The following is a 23,889-nucleotide window of genomic DNA, read 5'->3' on the forward strand; positions in this document are numbered from 1 at the left end:
GGATGATTGTTAGTTCCAGCGCATCATCCCAGACTGATTGTTTCATAACTGTATTGTGAGACTCTAGAGCTGCAGTTTTACTATGCAACCCAGGTAATGCTGATGCAGAAATATGAAAACTTCTGCTTAAAATTCCTTTACTATCCATGTGCAGGGAACATTGTCCAAATTATTGGGCTTTCCTGTGTTTGTTTTCTCATCTGAAAATGAAGCTCACACCCCATCCTTGCAGAGTTATTTGACGATTCATGAAAATGCAATTAAGTCCCTAGCACAATGCCTGGCATGCTGGAGATGTTTCATTAAAGGTATTAATGACATTTTGTTAGCACAATTCTTAACATGTGTATTCCAATTTTTCCTGCCAAACAAGAGTTCATGAAAGATCCAAAGGGACTAATGCAGGTTTTTTTTTAACCTGACATATACAGTTTTCTGTGTCAGTTTATTTTGAATTCAGAGTGTTTCTATGTAGGAATTTGCCCACCTCTTCCCCCACCACCAAACTCCAGCCAGTAAATCACTCAGGAGGTTATCAATTTGGGCATGAGGGGGCCTGTCAAAGTTTATCAACTTAAATGGGAAAAAAATTACATTTTCTGTTTTTACTAACTTCAAATGAAAGTTAACATTTCATTTAATTATGAACTTAGGCATCAAATGACTGTTTTATAAGCAGGACCTGTGAATTTGTCATCAGTAGAAATGGCCACATTATACTTGTTGGTTCTATCTCAAAAAATCATTTATACTGATTTCTTTGAAATTATGGTAGTTATTAGACCCAACACAAGACCTTGTTATTCAATGCATTATAACCACAAAATTAAAAACATTCATAACTATAATTGGTTTTCTTTGTAAGCCTGTGTATTTTACTTCATGCATTTAAGAACACCTTTTTGAGAAGGAGTTTATAAGCTCAGACAGCCAAGAGGGTCCAGGGTTAATGGTACTTCAGTTGTCATTTTAAGTGACTGAACTTGTCAGGTTGTCTGCTGGGGAAGGATTCACAAAGGCTCATGTGACAAATGAGATCAAAAGTATTTATTAGCATGGGTCATATGCATTCCAGACGCTGTTGTGGGTACTGGGGATATATCAGTGAATAAAATAGGTAAAAATCCCTGCTGTCATGGAACTAAAATGTGTGTATGTGTTGCGGGGGGGAGGGAGTCTATTCAGGTATAGTTTGAGCATCCCAAATCTGAAGATCTCAAATCCAAAATGTTTCATAATCCAAAGCTTTTTGAATGTTAATATGGCACTCAAAGGAAATGCTCACTAGAGCATTTTGGATTTTGAATTTTTGGATTTGGGATGCTTAATTGGTAAATACAATGCACATATTCCCAAATCTGAAAAAATCTGAAATCTGAAACACTTATGGTCCCAAGGATTTTGGGCAAGGGATACTCAACCTGTATTATGATTAATGTGCTGTCATTACCTACCTCTTTGGGGCCTTGGTTAGCTCAGGTAAGGTGGATCATGTAAGATCTTAGAGTCTTTTCTAGCTTTAAGGTGTTAGCAGTGCTGATGATGATGAGGCATAATTATCAAAGCATTTGCCATGTGAGCAAATATTTCAGGATAAGGAATCCTTTAACTTTTAAAACAGTATATTTTGATCCAGAAATCAGCAATCCACAGAACTTCTCAGGTCTTCTTTTCGTTCTTCAGTAGATATGTTTATGTAGGAGATGCTGTTTGCATCCCATCCATGTTCCCACAGCCCTTCCTGGAGGTCATTTGCTGGCAGTTCCAATGGTTTCTTGTGCCATTTTGGCAGAGGGAACAAACCTTGCTCCCATGCAGGGCAGGGTGGGAGTTCTGGAAGTTCACTGATGCCCGGGGAGCAACTCTCAACCAATGGAGCAGAGGAGATGGTGAATGTCTAACCCAGTTTCCACACCCCCAGGACAATGCTGAAGCGTCTCTGAGAAGGTCGCCAATGGGATGGAGCTCCAGTTGCCCATCGTGGTAACCAATTCATTAAAACACAATTTTTTTTTTTTACTTTGCTCCCTACCCCCTTATCTCATTTCTTCACTCTGCCATGTTGAGCTTCCTGGAATCACCTCCCAGATAAAATACTGTGTCTTTGTTCTAGGTTCTTCTTTTGGCAGAACTCTCACAATAATATATATTCATTTGACTTGGAAATACAATTCAATATGCACATATCTCGAGGCTCAAACTGGCCAACTTCCAGGCACAATGTGGATTTGTATTGTATCATATCATTTTCACAAAATTTCCCCTGCTTGTACATTTTGCATCGGCTTCAGATCAAATCGATCTTTTCTCTGCCCGGAATCTCATTACCATTCCTTTGATGACACTGTCCTGGTCATTCGATCGGTTTGACCAAGGAGTGTGAACTCATTAAGTTGTTAACGTCATGGAATGATTTCATTTTTCCAGTTATTGCTACTGAGCATGTTCTTCCCAGGGGGTCATGGGGACACAACCAGAACTCAGTCTGATTTCATCTGTCTGATCCACTTTTAAAAATCAATCTCATTCTGATTAAAAAATAACACACCTCTCTTTTGCTCAGGCTAAACTTGTACCAGAGAAAGAGGTAGCAGCTGGGAGGTAGTGGCAGGATGCATGGTATGCTCTTATACTCCCCCTTTCTTTCTCCTAAATCCCTTCCCCAAATCACGAGGTCTCACACTAACATGTGGCCCAAGTCTGTGGGGACAAGTAGGAAAGGGAGGTTCTAGTAACTTGGCTGGCTGTGTTCAGCCACCTGGGAGATGCTACTGGAGGAAGGGGAGAGGGATGAATCTCATTTTGTCTCTGTTGAAGACTACAGCCTCTGCTGTTTGAAGTGGTCTGGGTGCAGACGATATATGTGGTTTTTAGAGTAAGGTTCAGCTGCACCCTGACCCTGTCTCACTGCAGAAAAGCAGCCGTATCTCCCTAGAGTTCCCATATGCATGCTTCCAATGCACTGTGCAGGTGAGGAATACTCTCAGTTAAGTGGTTTGCCCTGCTTTCTCTCCATGTTCCATCAGACACAACCAAGGGAACTCAGTGTCTCCCTCCATGTGCAGCAAAGGCTGAGGAGACCTGTCTGTGGGAGGTTGGCCCCATCTTTCTTTTCCTTGGCACACAATAGACTATGTCTTTTCTCATGCTGCTATCTCAGGTTACTGCCTGAAGGTTTTCACCTTCCAAAATTTCCAGGTGAGAAACGGGCTCTTTATGTACAAGTATCCTTCTCAACGTCATGGGATCGATGTTACTGTCTCCCTTGTCACTCAAAGATGAGGAGGGCGCCCAACACTCTCTTCCAGGCTCCCAGAGAGCTCTCATCACATCCTCTCGAATCCAGGTCCTTTTTATATCTTTTGTTAATAAAGGCTTCAGATCAATTCAGCACTTTTGGAACAGAGAAGTGGAGTGGGAGTCTTTAGCCCCCAAATCTGGCTTTCCTTGAACTTGGCCTTCCAGAATTTAATAATTTTTTCCCTCACTAGTGGTATCTATAGCATAATTTTACACTATTTGCAACTTCTGGGGATGGGAATATTTGTCTTCAGTTCATGTCATCATGATGTTACAATCAACTTTTGCCAACTTATTTGTATTCTCCAAGATCACAAAGAAACCATTCTTGGTTACCCAAGAAGACAGAATTGGGAGATCACTGAAGTTTCCAATAACACAAAGGGGAAAAGGCAAACATTTATTTTTATTTGCAAATGCAGCTTCTGCCAATAGTTAGTGCTCACAAAACCTTTTAAGCTACAGTTACTTTTGGTAAACTCAATGAATACTTTAAAAAATATCCAATGATAAGAAAATTACAGAAAAAATTCCATTACACTGTTGAAAATGTTTGGAATCCAAAATCCACTATTTTCTGCAATGGTTTTTAATGTTTGTTATGGTTAAAAAAAGATTTTCTTTTTCTTTTCTTTCTACTTCTACATAGTCCTGGTTAAGTTAAGACAATCTGTTTCATGAACTTTTAGGACTGTCATTTTCTGGATTTAGATTGTTTTTATTCTTACGTATTTATATTAATACTTTAATATTTTACATAAAACATTGATCTGCTGTATTTTATGAAACAAAATTATAGATCCTATTTATGATGAGGCATTTCCAGTTTGGGGAAAAACTGAAAATTTAATCAGTAGAAGGTCATTTTATGCCTTTTTTTTTTCCTTTTTTAGCAATAATAAATAATTAACAACCTATTAATTACAAAAATTCTTAATTATGCTTAGAGCAACCAGAGCGTTTTCACAAATTTAAATTCATATTTGTTACAGTATATGAAGTCATTAAGAAAAGCCTCTGTTTTCCCAGTTTGGTAACAAATGGCTTTTGTCTGATGCATAATTAATAGAAACTAATGATGACTATGTAGCTCTTCCGGAGTTTTAAAGGCAAATCTATATCAGCCTACAGTTAACATGCAAATTCATCCAACAAGCAACACAAAATGTATTGTAGTAGTCATTCATTTTTATCAACATTCAAGAAGATCTAGACAGCAGCACAACTCCTCTATGTCGGAAACACATGGTCACAACCGAAGTCGGATCATACTTGGTAAAATACCTTCTTGCTAAGTCATCCCCTAGAGTCAGTTCAGACTTCCAGCACAATACATGAACAATAGCAATTAATACTGTGGGACAAAGGTAAATACAGACAAGAGTTTGGTGTGCTAGCATACAGAGTTTTCAAAACAGTGACAAACGAAACTAAACATCTTGCCCTGTTCAGTCTCCTCTCCCTTGTGAGCCTGGAATTCTCAGGGTCTCACGGAAACATTCGATTTGGGGAACTGAGTCCAATGATCCTAGCACGGAAATTGCTCCCTGGGAGGGAAATTTGGCCACAAGGGGATGCTGTACCCATTTGAGGCAGGGCACTGAGGGAAACATCTTGGTGTGCAAAAAAATGATTTTGCTACTAGAAACCTTGAAGGAAAAATGTGATTTTTTCAAAATATTTAGCTTTATCCCAAGGAGTAGTTTGGTGGTGTACTGTAGCTCAAATTCTATTTCATTATTTTTGGTTGGATTAATGAAATGTGCACACTATCACCATCACTCTTAATTCTTCTTTCATCACATAAGACACTTGTTAAGATAAGAAAGATATTCTACTAAAGCTGACGGTGATTAAGAGTCATTCAGTATTCAAAGTTCCTAAAGAATCATTGGTTGTCTGAAAGGGATTAAAAAAGTAGGAAAGGCTTTGTTCAAACTCCTGCTAGTAAACAAGTATTACTTCAACTGATACAATGGCTACATGACATCAAAGTACTATAAATTATCAAAACTATCGTACAGAAAAATTACAAATTCATTGCAAAATACATTATACTGCTACCATTAAGAAAAAAGTGCTTTTTGTTTTCCTTTCTTTCTTTTTTTTTTTTTTTTTGCCAGAAAAGTATTCTTTCAATATAGAAAATCCTACGTGTTACCCTGCATGTGGCTAGGATATATCATAACGGAGTTTGTACTGAGTCCTTCTGGTTTGCTGGATGAAGGGCTGAAAAATATAACAATGACTTATTAAAGCCGTGCTCCAAATGACCACGCCAGCTGTCGGTGGAGAGATGCCTATTTAAGACACATGAAGATGCCCTGGTCTGTCGAACCCTGCTGGTCATCACACCGTCCCACCGCCAGCTGGTCTAGAATGCACAGGTCTTTTGCATGTTCTGTGGTTTCCTCATGTTCTCCTGAATTAGTCTCGTGTCCTCATCTAGCTTTGTCACCTACACGAATCTTCTGCTCAGTGATGCCTGTATTGTCTCATGAGGGGAACGATGCAAGATGGTGGACCTGCCAGTTTTAAGAATGGATGTCCGAGGAGTTCCTGGGCTGTGGCTCTTTGAGAGGGCTCCCTCACCAACATCAGGTCTAGGAATCCCCGCAGCATTGAAGAAACCTGTGAAAACACACAGGTACCATCCTGAGGACTAGCACAGACACCTAGCCCAGCCCTCCTGAAATGGTTTTCCCCCATTAATCATATCAACCACTTCAAATTCTAGGAAGTCGCCTTAAGGAGAAAGATGGTGTGAAAGCAAAAGCAGGTATTGCCTTTATTAACACATGGTATTTTCCTTACCTTCTTCAAGTTTGATATAATAGGGGTAAATGATGGAGCAATTGAGAATGAAATCTTATTTACTCAATAAAATAGCAGTGGTAATAATAGTGCTTAGAGCAGCTATTATGAAGTGCTTTCTTTGCATAGGTGCAGGTCATAAGTGTCTGGTGAAGCCTAATATAAACATGGAATGGTTTTATTTTTCTAACAACTGCAATCATCTTGGCTCTGTGGAATACCTTTCCTTTAAGAGAAACAGGCTTTTGTAAGGCTAACACATAGCATTTTTTCCCTTAAATTTCTTGTAACGTTACAAGTACCCAGCATGTAATAGATACTCAATGAGTGAGTGTTGGATAAAGCACTGGATTTGCTTTTCTAACCAACCCTCTAAGATAGGAACCAACTGTCACCCATTTTACAGATGAAGAACTTAGAAGGGGCTGCATCACTTGCCCGGTGAATGAATGGAAGAGCAGAGATTTGAATCTAAGTGACTAATTCCAAATCTCATGCCTGTAAATCAGGATCTTACCTGCTGGATGTGATCAGCCAGTCTTAAAAACCACAGAGAGATTGAAAAATCCAAAAACTATTTGAACTTTAGCAAGAGCTGCTGCTTCTCACCTTGTGTAGGTCCTTCACTCTTGGAGGTAAACTGTCCCGGATCCTCCGCATCGCCTGGAGGGGAGGCTCATTAAAGTAGGGGGGTTCGCCATCAATCATTTCTATCACCATGATCCCGAGGGACCAGATGTCCACCTGTTAGGCACAACCCACTGGTTATCTCAGACAAAAAGAACATTCTGAAATGTTGGATGCGTCCTCAGAAGCCAGTAGATTCCTACTCATTCCATAAACGAATATGCTATTTGTAATCTTTCAAAATTTATAATACAGATTTATATGCTGAATTGTTGGGTTACCGAGTTTTTGCTAATGGTCTTTGCTTTTTATAGACAACTTCAATGAAGTTCCACCAATCGGGTATAAATGAGTATCCTGAAATTCTGTGCTTTAACTTTTGCCCTGTTAACTTCAGCAGTTAACTGCCTATCAGGGCAGATGAGAAAAACATCCAAAGTTTTATGCTACCAAAATAGAGAAGAGAGTTACATTTAAATCATAAGAAAATAAGAGAAGTTTGGACGTATAACAAATGGCAAAGAGCTCCACTGCACAATGCAGAATATATTCTGATTCTTTTATTAATTTGATTTTAAAAATATTTCTTTCCCTCCCTACTTTGGGGTTTTCCTCTTTATGTTTTATCATTTCAAAGCAGCATGCACAAAACCCTGCTGTACAAAACTATTTTCTGGGAATGGAGAAAAGAAAAGGAAGAGATGACAAGCAATTCTTTTGGGGTAAAGAATGGAAATCAGGACAATAAGGAGCCATTGCTGTGCTATAAATTCCCAGCTCCAGTCGCTTCCCAGCTATGGCCTCATTATATCTCTTATCTGTTCACTGCATTACTGTTATACCCCTTGCAGTGACCGTCCCTGAGAATTTCTCTCTCGGGACCACAGTGAGAAAAACAAGTCGACTACTCATCCTAAGTCGAGCAAAGAAGGGAAAAAAACAGAGTCTGCCTTAACATATGTCAATATCCTTAGCTCACTGGTCCATTTCCACGTCTCCACGTTTTCTCATGCTTCTCCTCTCTTAGCATCAACACCTGCACCATAATGTGTGGAAACACCACGCCCAGTTGAAACAAACCCCTTGGTCTCCCTGTGACGGTAGCCTGTGTGGCTCTGAGCATCCAGTCACATTAATCCCTCCTGAGAAGCCTTTCTTCCACTTCCTCTAGCCCCTCATGTTCACATACCCAGGCCCTACCCTTTAATAGATTGTGAGTGATGTTTCCTTTCCAGGGGAAATTGAGATTGTGCTATATTTTTGAATATGCTATATAATATTCATAGACGATTTTTTTCCTATGAGAAAACACTATTGCTCATGCAACTATTACCCCTATTTTGTGGCACTTTTTCAGATCCTCTCTCCTTTCTCTGAATCACCATGCCTGCTCAACTGTGTCTCCAGACACTTTTCAAGTTGCATTGCCTTGCTCTGTGTGTGTCCGCCACTGACAGTGGGGTCAGAGTTTGAGTGACTCTCCCCCAGTGTTCATCGTAGACCGCAGAAAGCAGCCCCTGGATAAATACCGTGGTGATATCTTCAGAGTGGCTAGAGGTGGCCTTCTGCCACCGCCTGTGCTGTGCCACGTCTAGTGAGCGGGGATTGAATGGGGAGTCAAAAGTCATCACCCTGATCTCCTGTGTTCTCTGACAACCTCAGAACCACTGCATCCCTGAGCATCTCCCGGCCCTGCCACCCCCAGACAATAACTGTGACCCCCTTACCTCTGTCCCATAGGGTAGCCTAGAAATCACTTCAGGCGCCATCCAGTAGGGAGTGCCAACCAGTGACTTCCTCTTCGGTACCTCTTTGGAAACTTGAGCACAGAAACCAAAGTCAGATAACTTTATCTGAAAAGGAAAGAAATGCAGCAAACTTACAATTTTTAAAATAATGTCTGCCAAACATGGAAATATAGAGTTTCAAATTCAAAACAAACAGTCCCATTAATAGGCTTTGGAAGTATCAGAGGAGGGGCCGTCAGATCCTTTGTTGGAAAGGCATAATAGTCCATGTTAATGGAAGAACTTCTTGCAGGGCCACCAGGATTGACTTCCAATGTCTAAACTCCTGCTGCTTATATCATTTATAAAATTATGGAACAAAAGTAAAAATCCTTACAAATTAAATACACCCAAAACAACAAATACATTACATCTCAAGCCCACAACTTTAATTTAATGTAACAAATGATGCTTTAATGTAAGTAAATTGCTACTATCAATGTGAATTTTGTACAACCTGATGCAGTTTAAGTTCTTTTGAGTGGAACCCATTTAGAGTTCCATGTATCATGAGATGACTCAAAGAATCATCCTCTTTCCTGTATTTGAAATATTGCAAGACCTTCATTTCGATAGGAGGCTGCAATGTCACTGTCAGTGTCGGCTCCCCTTCCCTTTTTGGTTTGCTCCTTTGTGGACAATTGAAGCTGCCACTGTGAACATTAATACAGGTGGAGGCACGGCCATAGGAGCTGGGTGTCCACACTGGGCTGTCACGGGTTTAAGGTGTTCATCCTAAGGATCCAGTAGATACACATGCTATTGATCTTAGATAACATAAGAAGAAAGACAAACTTCGAAAATTCTTGCACAGAGCTCATGCACTCATAAGAACTTATTGCACCCCGCTGGTTTATATATTCTAGATGACCAGGATTCTGTTTATTTATGGAAGGCAGAATTTCTAGTCATGATGACCTGGGCTGAACTCCAGATGGCCTTATTAAAGAGGACATCAATGAGTCCCTTACAGTTGTTGGTGATGATAGAGTACAAAAGAAAACAATGGTTCGGAATGACCATTGGAAGTTAAAATTTTCTACAGATCAAAGGCACAGTCTCTACAATATGAATTCTCTCTTGATTCTTTTCACACCTTTGAACTTCTGTTTTTAATCTTTTGTCCTGACTCTACCTGTGCTGCCCACACCTTAAATATTAGGGTTCCTTGGGGTTCTGGTTCCAACACTCATCACTTCTCTTTTTACTTTCTCTTGCTGGAGACACTTTTTCATTCAGACTTCACTCCTCCATTCAAAACCTGTATTTCTAACTGGTGTATGTTTCCACATGGATGACCACACGTGCTTTCAAACAAACTCAGTGTCCCTCTCTCTGCTCCAAATCTGACCCCTCATCTGTCTGTCTTGTCCTAGCTAATGGCACCAACATCCACCCCAGCTGCTAGTTCTAAACTCATAAGAATCATCCTGACTCTCCTCCATGTCTCACCCCAAGTCTTCTTGGCTAAATTTAAAAACTCTACTTCTGTAGATTCAGGACCCACAGCAATGCATGCCCCATAATAGGCCCTCAAGATCAGTGTTGTTGAATGGATGGATCCTCCATCATAAGAAATGAAAGAAGCCTCTGGAAAGAAGAACAAGTGCATTAATATTATAAGGATCAGGATTTAGCAAAGAGATCTGACCCAGAGACAAGATTTTTCTCCCCAATGTATTATTATGATAATTTTCCAACACATACTAAAGCTGAAAGAATTGAACAGTGAACATCCCTACACCCAGCAAGTAGATTCTATAATGGCTAATGTTTTGCTGTGTGGGCTTTATAACACACCTATCTCTCTATCCATCTCTTTTAGAGGCATTTCAAATTAAGTTGTTGACATCAGTACACCTCACTCCTAATTTAGCATTAACTAGAGTTCAATGATATTTTACAGATTATATAAAATTGACATACAGGGAAATGTACATATCTTAGGTTTATCACATGGTGAGTTTTGACAAATGCACACACCTGTGTACCTCAAACTCCTATTAAGATCTGGGCCACTGCCATCACTGGGGCATGGCTGAGAGGGTACTCAAGATTTAGGTGGTGGTCAGTCACCCTTGCAGAGCCGTAGCATGGAAAAATAAGATGGTCAAATATAAAATACAGGGCTGCTGGGTGATGAAGTCAGAGGACAAGCAAAGGAGAATGACTTGTGGCAGCCAGGGTGAGGATGGCCAACAGCCAGGAAACACCAGGGAGACCAAACCAGATAGAACTGAGAGTGGCTGTTGTACTTGGCAATGAGGGTGTCCCAGGTAACCCATAGTTTCAGTTTGAGTTGGGGGCAGAATTCAGATAGTAGGGAGGTGGATCTCCGTCAGACTGCTTTTCAAGAAATGAGATGTGTTTTAATATAGATAGAAGAACTCCTGGAGTTAAAAATGTAGTGAAAATTATAATAATGACAGTGATGATTATTATTACTCTATAGAGTGGGTTGAGTAGCGTCTCTCAGAATTCATGTCTGTCTGAACCTCAGAATGTGATCTTATTTGGAAATAGGGTCTTTGCAGATATAATTAGTTAAGGTGAGGTCATACTGGATAAGGGACAGGCCCTAAAGCCAATGACTAATGTACTTATGATAAAAGAAGAGGACACACAGACATTCAGAGAAGAAGACCATGTGAAGACCAGGCAGAGGCTGGAGTGATGAGTCTACACCATGGAACATCAAGAATTGCCATAACCACCACAAACTAGGAGAGAGGTATGTAATAGATTCTCCCTCAGAGCTTCCAGAAGGGACCAACACTGCCAACACCTTGATTTTGGACTTCGGGCCTCCTGAACTATGAGAAAATAAATCCTACTTAGAGAGAATAAAATAAAAAAAAAAAAAAACCACTCTATTAGTAGTAACTTCTTATAGCAATTCCAGGAAACTAATGTACTAGCTAAACCTCACTGGGCTCTTACTACATTCCAGGTAACACTACAAACCCTTTACATGCATTATCCCATTTGACTGCTCACAAGAAACTAATGAGGTAGGAAATATTATCATCCCCATTTTACAGATAAGCAAGCCAAGGCACAAAAGTGGCTAGGCCACTTTCCCAAGGATATAGAGCTAGCAAGTGGAAGAGTCAGGATTCAGGAAATTAACCACCACTCTGTACTGAAGAGCAGAGTACAGACTGAAAGAAGGGAGCTAGAGGAATGGCAGATGTTAAAGGTCTGTGGTCCCCAATCCCTGGGCCTGCAGACCAGTACTGGTCCGTGGCCTGTTAGGAATTGGACCGCATGGCACCAGGTGAGCGGTGGGTGAACCAGAGAAGCTTCATCTGTATTTACAGCTCCTCCCCATCACTCACATCATCACACAAGTTCCGCCTCCTGTCAGGTCAGCAGCGGCATTAGATTCTCACAAGAGCGTGAACCCTACTGTAAACTGCTCAGGTGAGGGATCTAGGTTGTGTTCTCCTTATAAGAAACTAATGCCTGATGATCTGAGGTGGAGCTGAGGTGGTGATGCTAGCGCTGGGGAACAGCTGCAAATACAGATTGTCATTAGCAGAAAGGTTTGACTGCACAATAAATGTCATGTGCTTGAATCATCCCAAAACCATCACCCCCACCCCAGGTCCATGGAAAAAGTGTCTTCCATAAAACCAGCTCCTGGTTCCAAAAAGGTTGGGGACTGCTGTTAAAGGTAGAGGAGTGAGTGAGGGTAACTGATGACAGGAAACCTGAAAAGACTGTAGGGGAGAGATCCAGGTCTTGCTACTTAAAGCATCATCAACAGCAGTAGCAGCAGCAGCAGCAGCATCACCTAGAAACTTATTAGACTTGCAGAATCTCAGCCCCCACCTCAAGACCTACTGAAGTCTGGGTTTCCATTTTAACAAGATACCCAGGCCATTGTTGTGCACATTACACTTTGAAACATAAGAGACCACAGTTCAGCTAGAAAACAGAAGAGGAAGGAGTATTTCATGAACAGGGGAGGAGGAAGAGGCATCTGTTTGCACAGGGCCTCATCTTTTCACTTCAGCATCATGACAAAAGCCTTCTCAATATTTTCACCACGCCCAGGCTTCCTACTGCTGACCTGAACACAGTGCAGCCCACCTGCATGGCTTTCGAGGTCCTCCATAACCTGGTGCATCTTCACACAGCCAGCCTCATCCCTCATTGCTTTCTGAACACACTGAAACCACTCCTAGGGACTGCAGACATTCCTGGAATGTGGGATTCCAGGGCTAAAGCCCAGAAAGTTCCAGGCAAATAAGAAAGAGTTGGCCATCCTAAGGTCTATTTCCAACTTTGAGTTTTTGTTCATATTTTTTTCTTGCATATTCATTTCTTAAGCATATTTTGACCAAATCTCACTTCCTCTGGAATCCTTCTCAGGAGCCCGTATTGGTCTCTCTCCTTTCCAAAGTCAAGAGAACTTAGCATGGCGCTCAACCTCGAACTGCTTTCTAGTGCTGATTTTCCCCCTCTGGTAAGAGACAACATTTCTCAGGGGCAACAGCTCTGCTTTCTGGCTGTAGATCCTTACTGTGTTCCTTAAGAGCTGGGTAAACAGCAGATACTCAAAAAACACTTGCTACTAGATTGATTTTATTTTATATTTATGCACACATGCATACTAGCACATGATGTGACAGAAGTTATGTTGGGGTGCTTTCCGAAACCATTACTGACTTACTGAAGACAGCTGTTTCTAGAACACAGATGAAATGGAAGTCAAATTTTAGAAATTAATGTGATTTTTTTCTTTTTTTATTTCCTCATTCATAATCTTCTCACTAATCAGTCCAAGGCTAGTGGTGGTGTGATTTGGACTGGGGGGGGGGAGATTATGGCTTATTCCTGATGGAACACATACATCCCCACACAAAAAAGAGACAGGAGAAGCCCTACATACATCAGAGGTAATATTCAAAACATTTAATAATCAGATTAATCTAGACCAATCAGAATCTAGGCATAAAGTCAAGCAGGGTCTTAGGGTTACGCTGGGGAGGATTACCATTTTTAATGAGGTAAGGGAAGGGTATCCTGGGAAAAGGCTGGGGGATCAGAGATGCCTTAAGGACTTAAAACAGTGGTTGCTAACCAACCAGCATGGAAATATTGCAATATCTGAACAATGGGTACAGACATACCAGTGAAAACTGGACACCTGCCTTGGCCTTGCCCAACATGGCCTTGCCCAACATGGCCTTGGTGGAGAGATGGCACAACAGCACAGAGAGGGTAAGCTTGAGGCTGTGCTGCTGGCTACCATGGACTGTGTGTGATGTGCAGGGGTCCAGAAGTTCCTCCGAATCTCAGAGAGGGAATGGGGAAAGGCCTGGCACAAGCCTTGGATTGAGCCAAGGAGGCAGCCTAAAGGGAAGCTTTCGACACTTGAGGCCAGAGGCTGTGAAGCCCTGCAGAGGTGCCTTCTGAACAGCCCAGACACTGACGGGACCAGATAACCTCAGTGGTCACCAGTCCAGGTAGCAGGAGAATCTAGTTACACCAAAGCAGGGACGAGAGAGGAACAAGACGACGGGTCTTAGCCAGGAGCAGTGGCTCACGCCTGTAATCCTAGCACTCTGGGAGGCCAACACGGGCAGATCACTCAAGGTCAGGAGTTCAAGACCAGCCTTAGCAAGAGTGAGACCCTGTCTCTACCAAAAAAATAAAAAGAAATTAGCTGGACAACTAAAAACATATAGAAAAAATTAGCCGGGCATGGTACTGCATGCCTGTAGTCCCAGCTACTCGGGAGGCTGAGGCAGGAGGATTGCTTGAGCCCAGGAGTTTGAGGTTGCTATGAGCTAGGCTGACACCACGGCACTCTAGCCAGGGTGACAGAGCAGGACTCTGCCTCACAAAAAAAAAAAAAAAAAAAAAGATGGATCTTATCTCCTTCACTCTGAGATGCCACAAGCCATGTTTGTCCCTTCCTCTTCCGGATGCCATTTGGAGAAAGAGTGAGGGTGGGAGGGAGAGGGGGGAGCAGGCAGTGGCTAAATCTGAAAGACTGAGTTTTTAAAGGTATCATTTAAACCTCATAATAATGCGGTTGAACTTTGATAGACAATGTTTAAATTATTCAAGCAGACTAAATTAACGGATTGAATTAAAATAGAGATGTTTTTAAAAGAATCTAGCTGGTAGAGCTTTGTGAAGATTCTGGGTTGGTTCTAGGAAACAGAGAAACTATAATTGTGTGTGCGTGTATGTGTGTGCGTGTGTGTGTGTGTGCAGTTGATTATTTCCAAAGCTAGAGTGTGAGTAAATTTGCAACCCCACTACACAGAGAGTAAAGAAGAAACAATGATGCCCATAAATTTTGTTTGCCTATAAATTTAAGAAACCTGAATCATGCAGGAGGTGGATGCATCAGCATTTCAGTATTGGCAGTTATTAATTTTAATATCTCTAGTGTGGGTTTCTCTTTGCTGACATGAAAAAAAAAAATCCAAACCCCTCAAAATCTGGCATTCTAATAACTATCTCCCTGACAAAATGGAAGACGAGCAATTGAGACTCGACACTTGGAAGTTAGGCCTGTTCTTCTGTTGCAGGAGTATAAGTGCTTTGGCGTGATTTTTTTACTCATCCAAGTACATAAAAGAGACAATTTTCTAAAAGAACATAATTGCACACAACATTTGTCCAAATAAATCTGCAAGTAGATAATGAAAACTCAAGTAATGAGCATAATAAAGCACTGCAGGCAGATCTTAAAAGCAAATCACACAGACGCTAAGCTGAGCCTTACTTTAGATAGAATTGTACAATTTGGCTTCTTAGAAAACTACCCTTGTCTCACTAATGCAGTTAGGCTAAAAGAACTGCCACTAATACATTGCCCCCTAAAAGGAGACGATGTAGCTTGTTACACAAGGACCAGACAAAGAACTATGGTTTAGAGCTCAAGGGGGCTACTTAAAGCTGAGACACTTATCCATCTCTAACATGTCCTGGCTAGGAATTAGGGGTCCCACAAAAGGATGGAGGGTTGGGATAATGGGGGTAGGCAAAAGAGAGTCTATGCACAGGATGGCTACAGTTTTAAAGACAGAATATAAAAAAACCCATGCTCTGTAAGTTATATACACTCTAAAGAATTCTGTGTCTGCTCTAGGTTTTTGGCTAAGGCAAAAGATGGCCATTTGGGTACCTAATTCCTGAGTGCTTCCTAAAGGGCAATGGTACTCAATAGGTGTAGCATCAGCCTCACCTGAGAGCTTGTTAGAAATGCAGGTTCTTGGGTATTACCTAGGCTGACTGAATCCAAATCTCTGGGGGTGGGGTCCAGGAATCTGTTTCTTGTGGAACTCTCTAGCAGGTTCTGATGCTCCCTAAAGTTTGAGAACTTCTGTTTTAAGGAGAGAAATGACCCGGGGACAAAGGAAGTGAGAGAGATAACAGAAGGGGACTAGACTGATAATGATACCTCCAGCTCTGCTTAAGATACCCTTGTTCAGCTGCCAAATCCAAGAGAAGAGAGAAGGCATCAAAGAGGCTCAACTAGAATGGCACAGCGACCTCAGCCAGCCCCTGGTGCAAAGCTGTACAACAGCGTTGAAAGGGAATAAAAACTTGGGTCTCCTCGTTTTTCCCACTGTGCTTCTGTATTAGGAAAAGTCACCTCTGTGGAGCAGGAAGGAAGGGAGGGTGCACACAGATTGGGTGTATCTGAGAGACTGTTGGAGCAGAATGAATTTTACCAAGTTATTACGCCATCCGAGTCTCTGTTTATTTAAGAATAGTATTTGGGAGGTAATCTTCATGTCTCCTAATTGTAAAATTCTAGTTATTTGAGGGACAAGAAAGCTCAAATGCTTAAAGGCAGATAATATCAATGAATTGAGTGGGCCAGGTAGGTACAACACTTGGTGGTCCACACCGCTGGTGAAGAGACACTTTCTTTCAGCTGATTGTCGTAAGCACAGTAAAGAAGGGGTGGAATGGTCCTAAGGTCCTGGTTGCAGGTGTGTGGTTGTTTACCTGTCCTTTATTCCCACTTCAAATTCTATGAATTTTTCCATAATAAAACTTGTAGTCTTTTTAAAACAATAAAAAAAAAAAAAAAAAGAAGAGCCAAAGTGCTTAGGCAGTTTCTTCTGGCTGTCCTCTGATCATTCCTCAGCAAATTCTGATGTGACACAAACACTGTCCATGTGGCTGGGGTATAAAAGACAGGTACATCAAAGGGATGGCTGGCTCCATCATCCCAAGGCCATGGGCTCTGGGGGGAGTTTCAGGGGAATTAAAAGGGCCCAAATGGTGGAAATCTATGCTGTGAAACCCTCCCATCTAACTAAGCCTTCCTTGGAATGTCAACTCATTATGTCCTTGGCTGTTGTATTCTCTGTTCTGCACCCTGGTGTGGCTGATGAGTTTCAGAAAAATCCCTTGTGCAGGTTGCAGTGAGGGGAAATGCAGAAATCTGGGCCTGGAGCTACGCCAGTGTGATAAATATCTTCTGTTTATTCTTCTGGACCCATTCTCCTCCCTTGTCCAAGCCTTGGAAGGCCAACCTGTATTGACTAAATTGATGGCTTCTGGGCGTGTTCAGCCGATGGGGAACACCAGTTGGAATTTGGAAGGAAGGAGCAGAGTGAGGTTGGGATGTTTATTCCCCCGGCTCCCATCCTGTAGGTTCACTGCAGTCTGGCTTCCGCCAAAAATCAGAGGCAGCCCTGAAGACAACAGCAATTTCTATTTCCAGATTCCAGCAGCCAGGTCCCTCTCGCCTCTTCAGGCGTGGGGTATTACGAGTGGTGTTTCATTCTCAAGCACTGCACTAATCCTCACGCACCACTCCTTATGGTGTTTTCTACATCTGCCCACACCTTTGCAAACTGTCCCTTTATTAAATGCTCCTCAGATCCCCGAGTGGAGTTGGTCATCTGTTTCTTGCAGGGGCGCTGAGAGATATTGCTGACATGCTTATCCACAGGAATAGGGTGGACGCAGCCGTTTTCTTTTTCTGCCACAAAAATAGGAATGTGGCAGAAAAAGACAAGAAACGTCCCTAGTTTCCATGACTTCCGACACTCATTGTTAAGGAGGCAAATTATCCATCAAACTCAGGTCACAGGTTATTCTGACTAACAGGATGACACAGAGGACAAGATGGTAATTTCCGTTTTGTAAGCCTTCTGGGAAGAGTGGTGGGTGACTTGTGACTAAGAAAATTAGAATCATGAGAAAGTGTTCTTAAGAGAACTGTGCCTGTGACAGACGAAGTGACAAGGCAAACTGCGGAGGGGCCCAACATGAGAATCTTACCCGGCCGTCACTTGTCAGGAGGATGGAGTCACTCTTGATGTCCCGGTGAATCACGCCTTGGTTGTGAAGGTAGGAGAGAGCTCTCAGAACCGACAGACAGACGGTAGCTATCTGTTCTTCATTCATTCTAGAGAGGAAATAACATTTAAGGAACAAGCCAAGCTTAAAAACATCTTTAAAGTGCTCAAGAGAGGCGGATCCCTTGAGTTCTAGTGAACCAGTCCCTACTTCCCAGTCCCTATCTGGAAAATCTACAGGCAAAGGAAAGGAAGTCTTTGGATTTGATTCCCAACAAGCACTTAGGAAAGGGGCTGGCACATAAAAGTTGCTCAATAAATGCTTCATGAAATGACTGAACTGACACATCAGGGAGGCAAATAGTTGAAACAACAGGCTGGTAATTAACCATTGTTACTTTCAAGACTATTTTAAAACAGAATTGAAGAATTTCTCTCTCCTATGTACGTTCGTTATTCTGACATAAAACGTTGACTGATCCTCAACCTGCCCTTCCTTCCTCAGGTCTCCTTGATGGTATCTGCCCACACCAAGAGCAGGACAACTCAGAACAAAACTTGGTTGTAGAAATCTATGTAGGTGAAAAGCAATTCTATTACTTGTTACTGAAACTTCATTCTCAGCATCTTGCTGATTTTAAATCAATGGGTATTAATGACCTTCTGAGAGCAGCGAGAATGTTAATTGAATGAATGATTATTCATGCATGATATAATGGCATTCTGGGGAATATGGGGGAAGGAGTAGTTGTGTTCCCTGACTCCAAAGTACTGACAATTTATGAAGAGTTCAGAAAGATAGTCAGTGAGGTTTTGCCCTGGAGGAGAATAGTAAAGCCCCTTGGGTTATAAAGAGACATACCTGGTGTGAGTAACAATGTCTGTCAAGGCACCACCTTCTAGAAACTCCATCACCACCCAGAGCTCGTCGCCAACAAGGTAGCTGTTGTACATGTCAACCACGTTGTCATGGTGGTAATCCCGCATTATCACAACCTGGATGAATGGGAAAGACATTTTTTGACTCGTGAAGGTGAAATTTGGCTTTTTGTTCTCTTGTGGCCTCAGCTACATTGCTAGTACAATTGACTGAGAGGTATTGATTGTGGGGAAATTTATTCAGGAATCTACTATAGACAGAAGGCACTAAGAATGGCTAGCAGAAATGAAATCAAGTTAGTAAATTTATGAGAAAATGGCAGGGAAACCAGACATTGGAAAGAGGGAAACGAGGGTGGGGGGCGGAGAGAGAAAGAGACAGAGAGAAATGAAAACAGGCAGAATGAAGGCAAGAGTTGCATTTACAGGAGAGAGTTTAGTTGACTGTTCTGGGGGGATGTGATTAGAGATCCCTAAGGGTCTCCTTTAGAATGCACTGCCCACACTCCACTGTTGGTTAGCTTAACAAAGGCCCACCACCTCGTTCGTGGTTAAGGAAGTGAATGGTGAGTGAGTCTCATGAGTGAATAAACAGTTATTAGGGGTGGAGCCACATGAGGCCAACTTAACTTCTTTTTTGGGAGAAGGTATGGGTTGAACCTGAGAGAGGTTTGAGCCAAATACAAAGGAATACATCTTGAAGGTAAAAATAAATATGATGTAGGCATAAAAAAAGCTGGTGAGCCTGCTTGCTGGATAGAGCTTCCAGGAATTGCTGCCCTGTGGCTGCTTCCTCTTGAGTTTTCAGAGTTAGTGTTAAATAATAAATTATAGAGTTGTTTATCTACACCATTATCACCTTGTCAGTTCTGACATTGTGGTTTGGGAAATAAATTCCAGGAATCGGGAACCGTGGGCTGGGATGATGCTTAAGCCTACACACCCTCTCTGTGGGAGCTGGAGATGTGTGGAGGTCGCTGAGGCTTCCCATGAGCCACACGGAAGAGGGCTCCAAAATTACAGCTGCTGCATTTGTTCAGTGTTTGTTTATGGATCAAACAATTTCTCCATACTTTTGAGAGAATGAGAATGCTCACAATAGAAAGTCAAACAGGTCAAGCGGCCGTAGATTGTTCTGGGAGTTGGGAGATGTGGATTGTACATCCTTCACTGGAGACTGGCATATTAGCTGGCATTGATATACCGACTTGATAGCTTCAGGACTTAGATTTCCTATCCACAAAAACTCATCTCTCTCCCCAAGTCTTTCATGAAACTATTAAAGGGATACTACTCCAAAACGCTTATGTTTCCTAACAGCTACTCCTGTTTCCCTACCTATTTTAGACCTCTTAAGTGATAAGTAAGTTTAAAAGGTAAATGAGAAAGTGGAAGAATATGTGCGACAAATATATGGAAAAGGGTTAATACCACAATACATCAAGAGCTCTTACACATCAATAAAACAAATGCTAATTTAACACTGTGCAAAGGACATACGATTTGATAAAGAAATAAAAATGGCCTATAAACATATAAAAATAAATTCAGCCTTACTAGTAATAAAAATACTAATTGAAACAGTAAGGCTTATTCATGTCTGTCGTATGAAGAAAAACAACATGAAAATATCCAATGATGTTAGGGAGGCTGAAACAAGATTATTGGTGAGGGTCCAAATTGGTACAGACTTTCTGTAAATTAACATGATATATCATTGCTCTGAAAACATTTATATATCATTTGATCTGTTTATTCCACTTTTAGGAATCTAAAGTAATTATCAGATATGAGGCCAAAGACTTACGTGTAACAATACTCACTGCAAAATTTTAAAAGTGACAAATTGGAAACAAAGTAAGTTAGAGACTGGTTTAATAAATTTGATACACGTAGATAGAAGAGTATTAGGCCAAATGATGTTTTGACACATTGTTAAGAAAATGTTCATTTATTTTATATTAATAAATATACATAATTAATGTATGTCAATATATTTATTTTATATTTTATATATAGACATATGTCAATTTATTTTATATTAATTTTATTAATATTAACATATGTTAATATAAGTGAAATTGGAAAGTTATCAAACTATATATATAGAATTATCCAAAATAAAAGAAATATATAGATAGAAAAATATAGAAAGGAAACATTGAAATATGAATGTAGCCAACTGCTTGGATGTGGGACATTTCCTACACTTCCCATATTTTCCACAGGAAGAATTCACTATTTTTATATGGTAGGAAAAAAATATTTTAAAGTTTCAAAAGACTAATAGTCCATTGATAAACTAATCTCTGTTTATTGTGTTAAAAATATTGGCTACAAAGAATATATATGGTACCACAACAGTGTAAAATGTATACACACCCACATAGACAGACAGTGCAGCATGGGATGGTGGAATGTGCTCGACAAGGATTCGAATCCCAGTTCTGCAGCCAACCTGCTGTGTGACCCTGGGCTAGTCACTTAACCTATCTGAGTCCAGGTTTCCTTATTGATAAAATGGTGATAACATCATTTTGCCTCATAGGGTTGTTGTGAGGACCAAACTATTGACAGAATCATGCTTAGCACAGCGGCTGATACACGAATGCTTTATAAAGGTAACAGCCATGCATGCATAGGAAAAGACTCAAAGGAAATATTACAAGGACGCTATATTTTTGTCTTTATATTTTCAGTGCTCTTCTGATGTTCTAAAATGTACACATACAACTTTTGAAATGGGAATAAATATTACATTGGAGAGAGAGGCTGACCCAAACACACCACTTTTTTACCTCGTTGAAAAGCAATTCTCGTCTTTGTTGCTTCCGGAGGTCCATTTTCTTCACCGCGACTTGCTTCCCTGTGTGTTTCTCGGTCGCGATGCACACGATGCCAGTAGACCCTTCCCCGATTTTGATAAAGTTGTCCAAGTACTCCCTGGGGTCTCCCGGGCTGACCACCAGCTGCAAGGCCGCCCGGAACTGTTCGTGGGACACCCTGGAGGGCTGCTGGTCTGAGGAGGAGCCCCAGCTGGGTGGGGGGTAGGTGCTGGAAGAGATGCTGAGCGAGCTCAGGTAAGATGCGGTGGAGATGTACTGAGAGCTGCTCTGCAGGGAGGGGTGCTGGTACAGGGTGGCTTTGTGGTACCCAGACGGATACTGGTGGCTGCTTGAGGAATAGCCCACTTTGCTTTGACTTTGAGGTAGTTTGGCAGGGCCCCTGGGGTAGGTGTCGGACCCTGACAGTGGAGGGCTGAGGACCATCTGTGCTCGATCATAATCCACCTGCGAAGACAGACATGGATGGAGAAGAATCACATGCTGGGTCTCCATGCCACAGCCAGGTGGTCTGTGAGCCAACCTACAGCTGGCAGAATGAGGATCACCAGGAGGTGATGCAGGGATCTGGCTGGGCACCAACAGGACCGGCTACCCCAAGAGAGGAGCCTTCTCCCACTCATGTGCACCGCAGGAAGGGAGTTAGTTTATGTGTGGCTTATCCAAGGTGCATTTGCTATTTAAACCCTATTTTCTTGATCAGGAATGAAAAACCCCTATCCCTCATTAAAGGACATTAGTCTTCAGCTAGCATTTTGGGGAGAAATTTCAGGAGTAGGAGGCCTTTTCCCATGCTTTTGAACTCACATGCTAGAGGGTGATATATACCATGCACGCACAAAACACAGCAAGGAAAACTCAGCTCCCTGGGCTAAGCAGCTTTTGCATCAGTGTGGACCAAAAGGTAAACAACACACGCAACGTTCGGCCGGGCGTGATGGCTCACGCCTGTAATCCTAGCACTCTGGGAGACCAAGGCAGGAGGATTACTTGAGGTCAGGAGTTCAAGACCTCAGCAAGAGGCTCAGCAAGAGCAAGACCCTGTCTCTACTGCAAAAAGAAAGGAATTAGCCAGGCAACTAAAAATAGAAAAAAAAAAAAAATAGCTGGGCGTGTTGGTGCATGCCTGTAGTCCCAACTGCTCTGGAGGCTGAGGCGGGAGGACCTCCTTGAGCTCAGGAGTTTGAGGTTGCTGTGAACTAGGCTGACACCACGGCATTCTAGCCCAGGTGACAGAGCAAGACTCTGTCTCAAAAAAATAAAAAAGATAAAAAAAACCCACATGCAACATTCTCACCAAATAAGTACAAATATAATTGGGAGCAACCAAACATTGCAGGGGTGTGTGTGAAAGAGAAATTTGACCAGCCCTCAGAGAGCCTAACAAAGAATATTCCACTCTGATTTTGAAGAGTGGAAGAAGGGAATTTAGTGAAGGAGAATGGGGAGACCGGCAGAGCAGGGGTGGGGAAACCAGGGAGGGGATCATGGATCAGGAAGAAGCTCTGGGTACTCCTGGAATGATAAATACGTCACATCATATCATGTAACATGTTTCTTGTCCAAGGCAGAAAGTGCTAATCAACTGATGCACTCTTTTTTTTGGTAAGATCCTAATGACAACACAGTGCTGGCTACCAAGAAGGCACTTGAAAAAGATTTGTTGACGGGACCTCTGCCTTCTCCCTGACATAATGCCCCAGGAAATTTCTGTCACTCCACTGGGATGTACTAAAATGAAATTATCTTGTCCCCCACCATCCACATCAAGGATCTAGATCTGCTCTAATATGGTAGCTGCTAGCCACGTGTGCCAACTTAAAGTCAATAAAAATTAAATAAAATAAAAATTCAGTTCCCCAGTCACACTAAGTCACATTTTAAGAACTCAATAGCTGCCAGGCCCTACAGCGCACATATAGAACATTTCCACCACTGCAGAAAAGTCTATTGGACAGCCCTGTTCTAGCTGAATTGACTATTCCCATGTCGTATATTCATTCATTTATTCATTCCTCAAATTAATATTTGAGCAACTATTACGTGCTAGGTTTCATTTCAGGTGCCGGGGGGGAGGATCCACCAATAATCAAAATGGATGGCATTTCTGCCCTCCTGGAGTTGACATTCTAGAGGAGATGGATGACAAACAGGAAAGCCAATAAATACAGTTTGTGGCCCAGTAGTGATAAGTGATAGGAAGACAAATTAAAGCAGAGTTAAGGAGTTGGGAGCAGAGAGTGCCATCTGGGATAGGGTGTCCATGGACAACTTCTCTGAGGTGCCATTTGAGCCAAAATCTGGCTGAAGTGAGGGAACAAGCCTTATGACTGTCTGGCGAGGGGTTGTTCAGGC

General features: G+C 41.8%; 1 protein-coding gene across 1 annotated transcript in view; it reads right to left on the minus strand.

Annotated features, from left to right (window-relative positions):
• Positions 1 to 3,667: 3,667 nt before the first annotated feature.
• The window catches only part of PAK5 (p21 (RAC1) activated kinase 5), a 248,104-nt gene continuing 227,882 nt past the window's right edge, over positions 3,668 to 23,889 (minus strand). Inside the window, exons 5-10 of the mRNA XM_069495955.1 lie at positions 21,490 to 21,981; positions 18,675 to 18,808; positions 17,796 to 17,922; positions 8,469 to 8,594; positions 6,724 to 6,858; positions 3,668 to 5,931 (exon numbers count right to left, since the gene is read on the minus strand). Of these exons, the coding sequence (XP_069352056.1) occupies positions 5,776 to 5,931; positions 6,724 to 6,858; positions 8,469 to 8,594; positions 17,796 to 17,922; positions 18,675 to 18,808; positions 21,490 to 21,981 (1,170 nt within the window). The 3' untranslated portion in view covers positions 3,668 to 5,775. The remainder of the gene's footprint in view (positions 5,932 to 6,723; positions 6,859 to 8,468; positions 8,595 to 17,795; positions 17,923 to 18,674; positions 18,809 to 21,489; positions 21,982 to 23,889) is intronic.

Source organism: Eulemur rufifrons, chromosome 20 (assembly GCF_041146395.1).
Source record: "Eulemur rufifrons isolate Redbay chromosome 20, OSU_ERuf_1, whole genome shotgun sequence".
Taxonomy (NCBI): domain Eukaryota; kingdom Metazoa; phylum Chordata; class Mammalia; order Primates; family Lemuridae; genus Eulemur; species Eulemur rufifrons.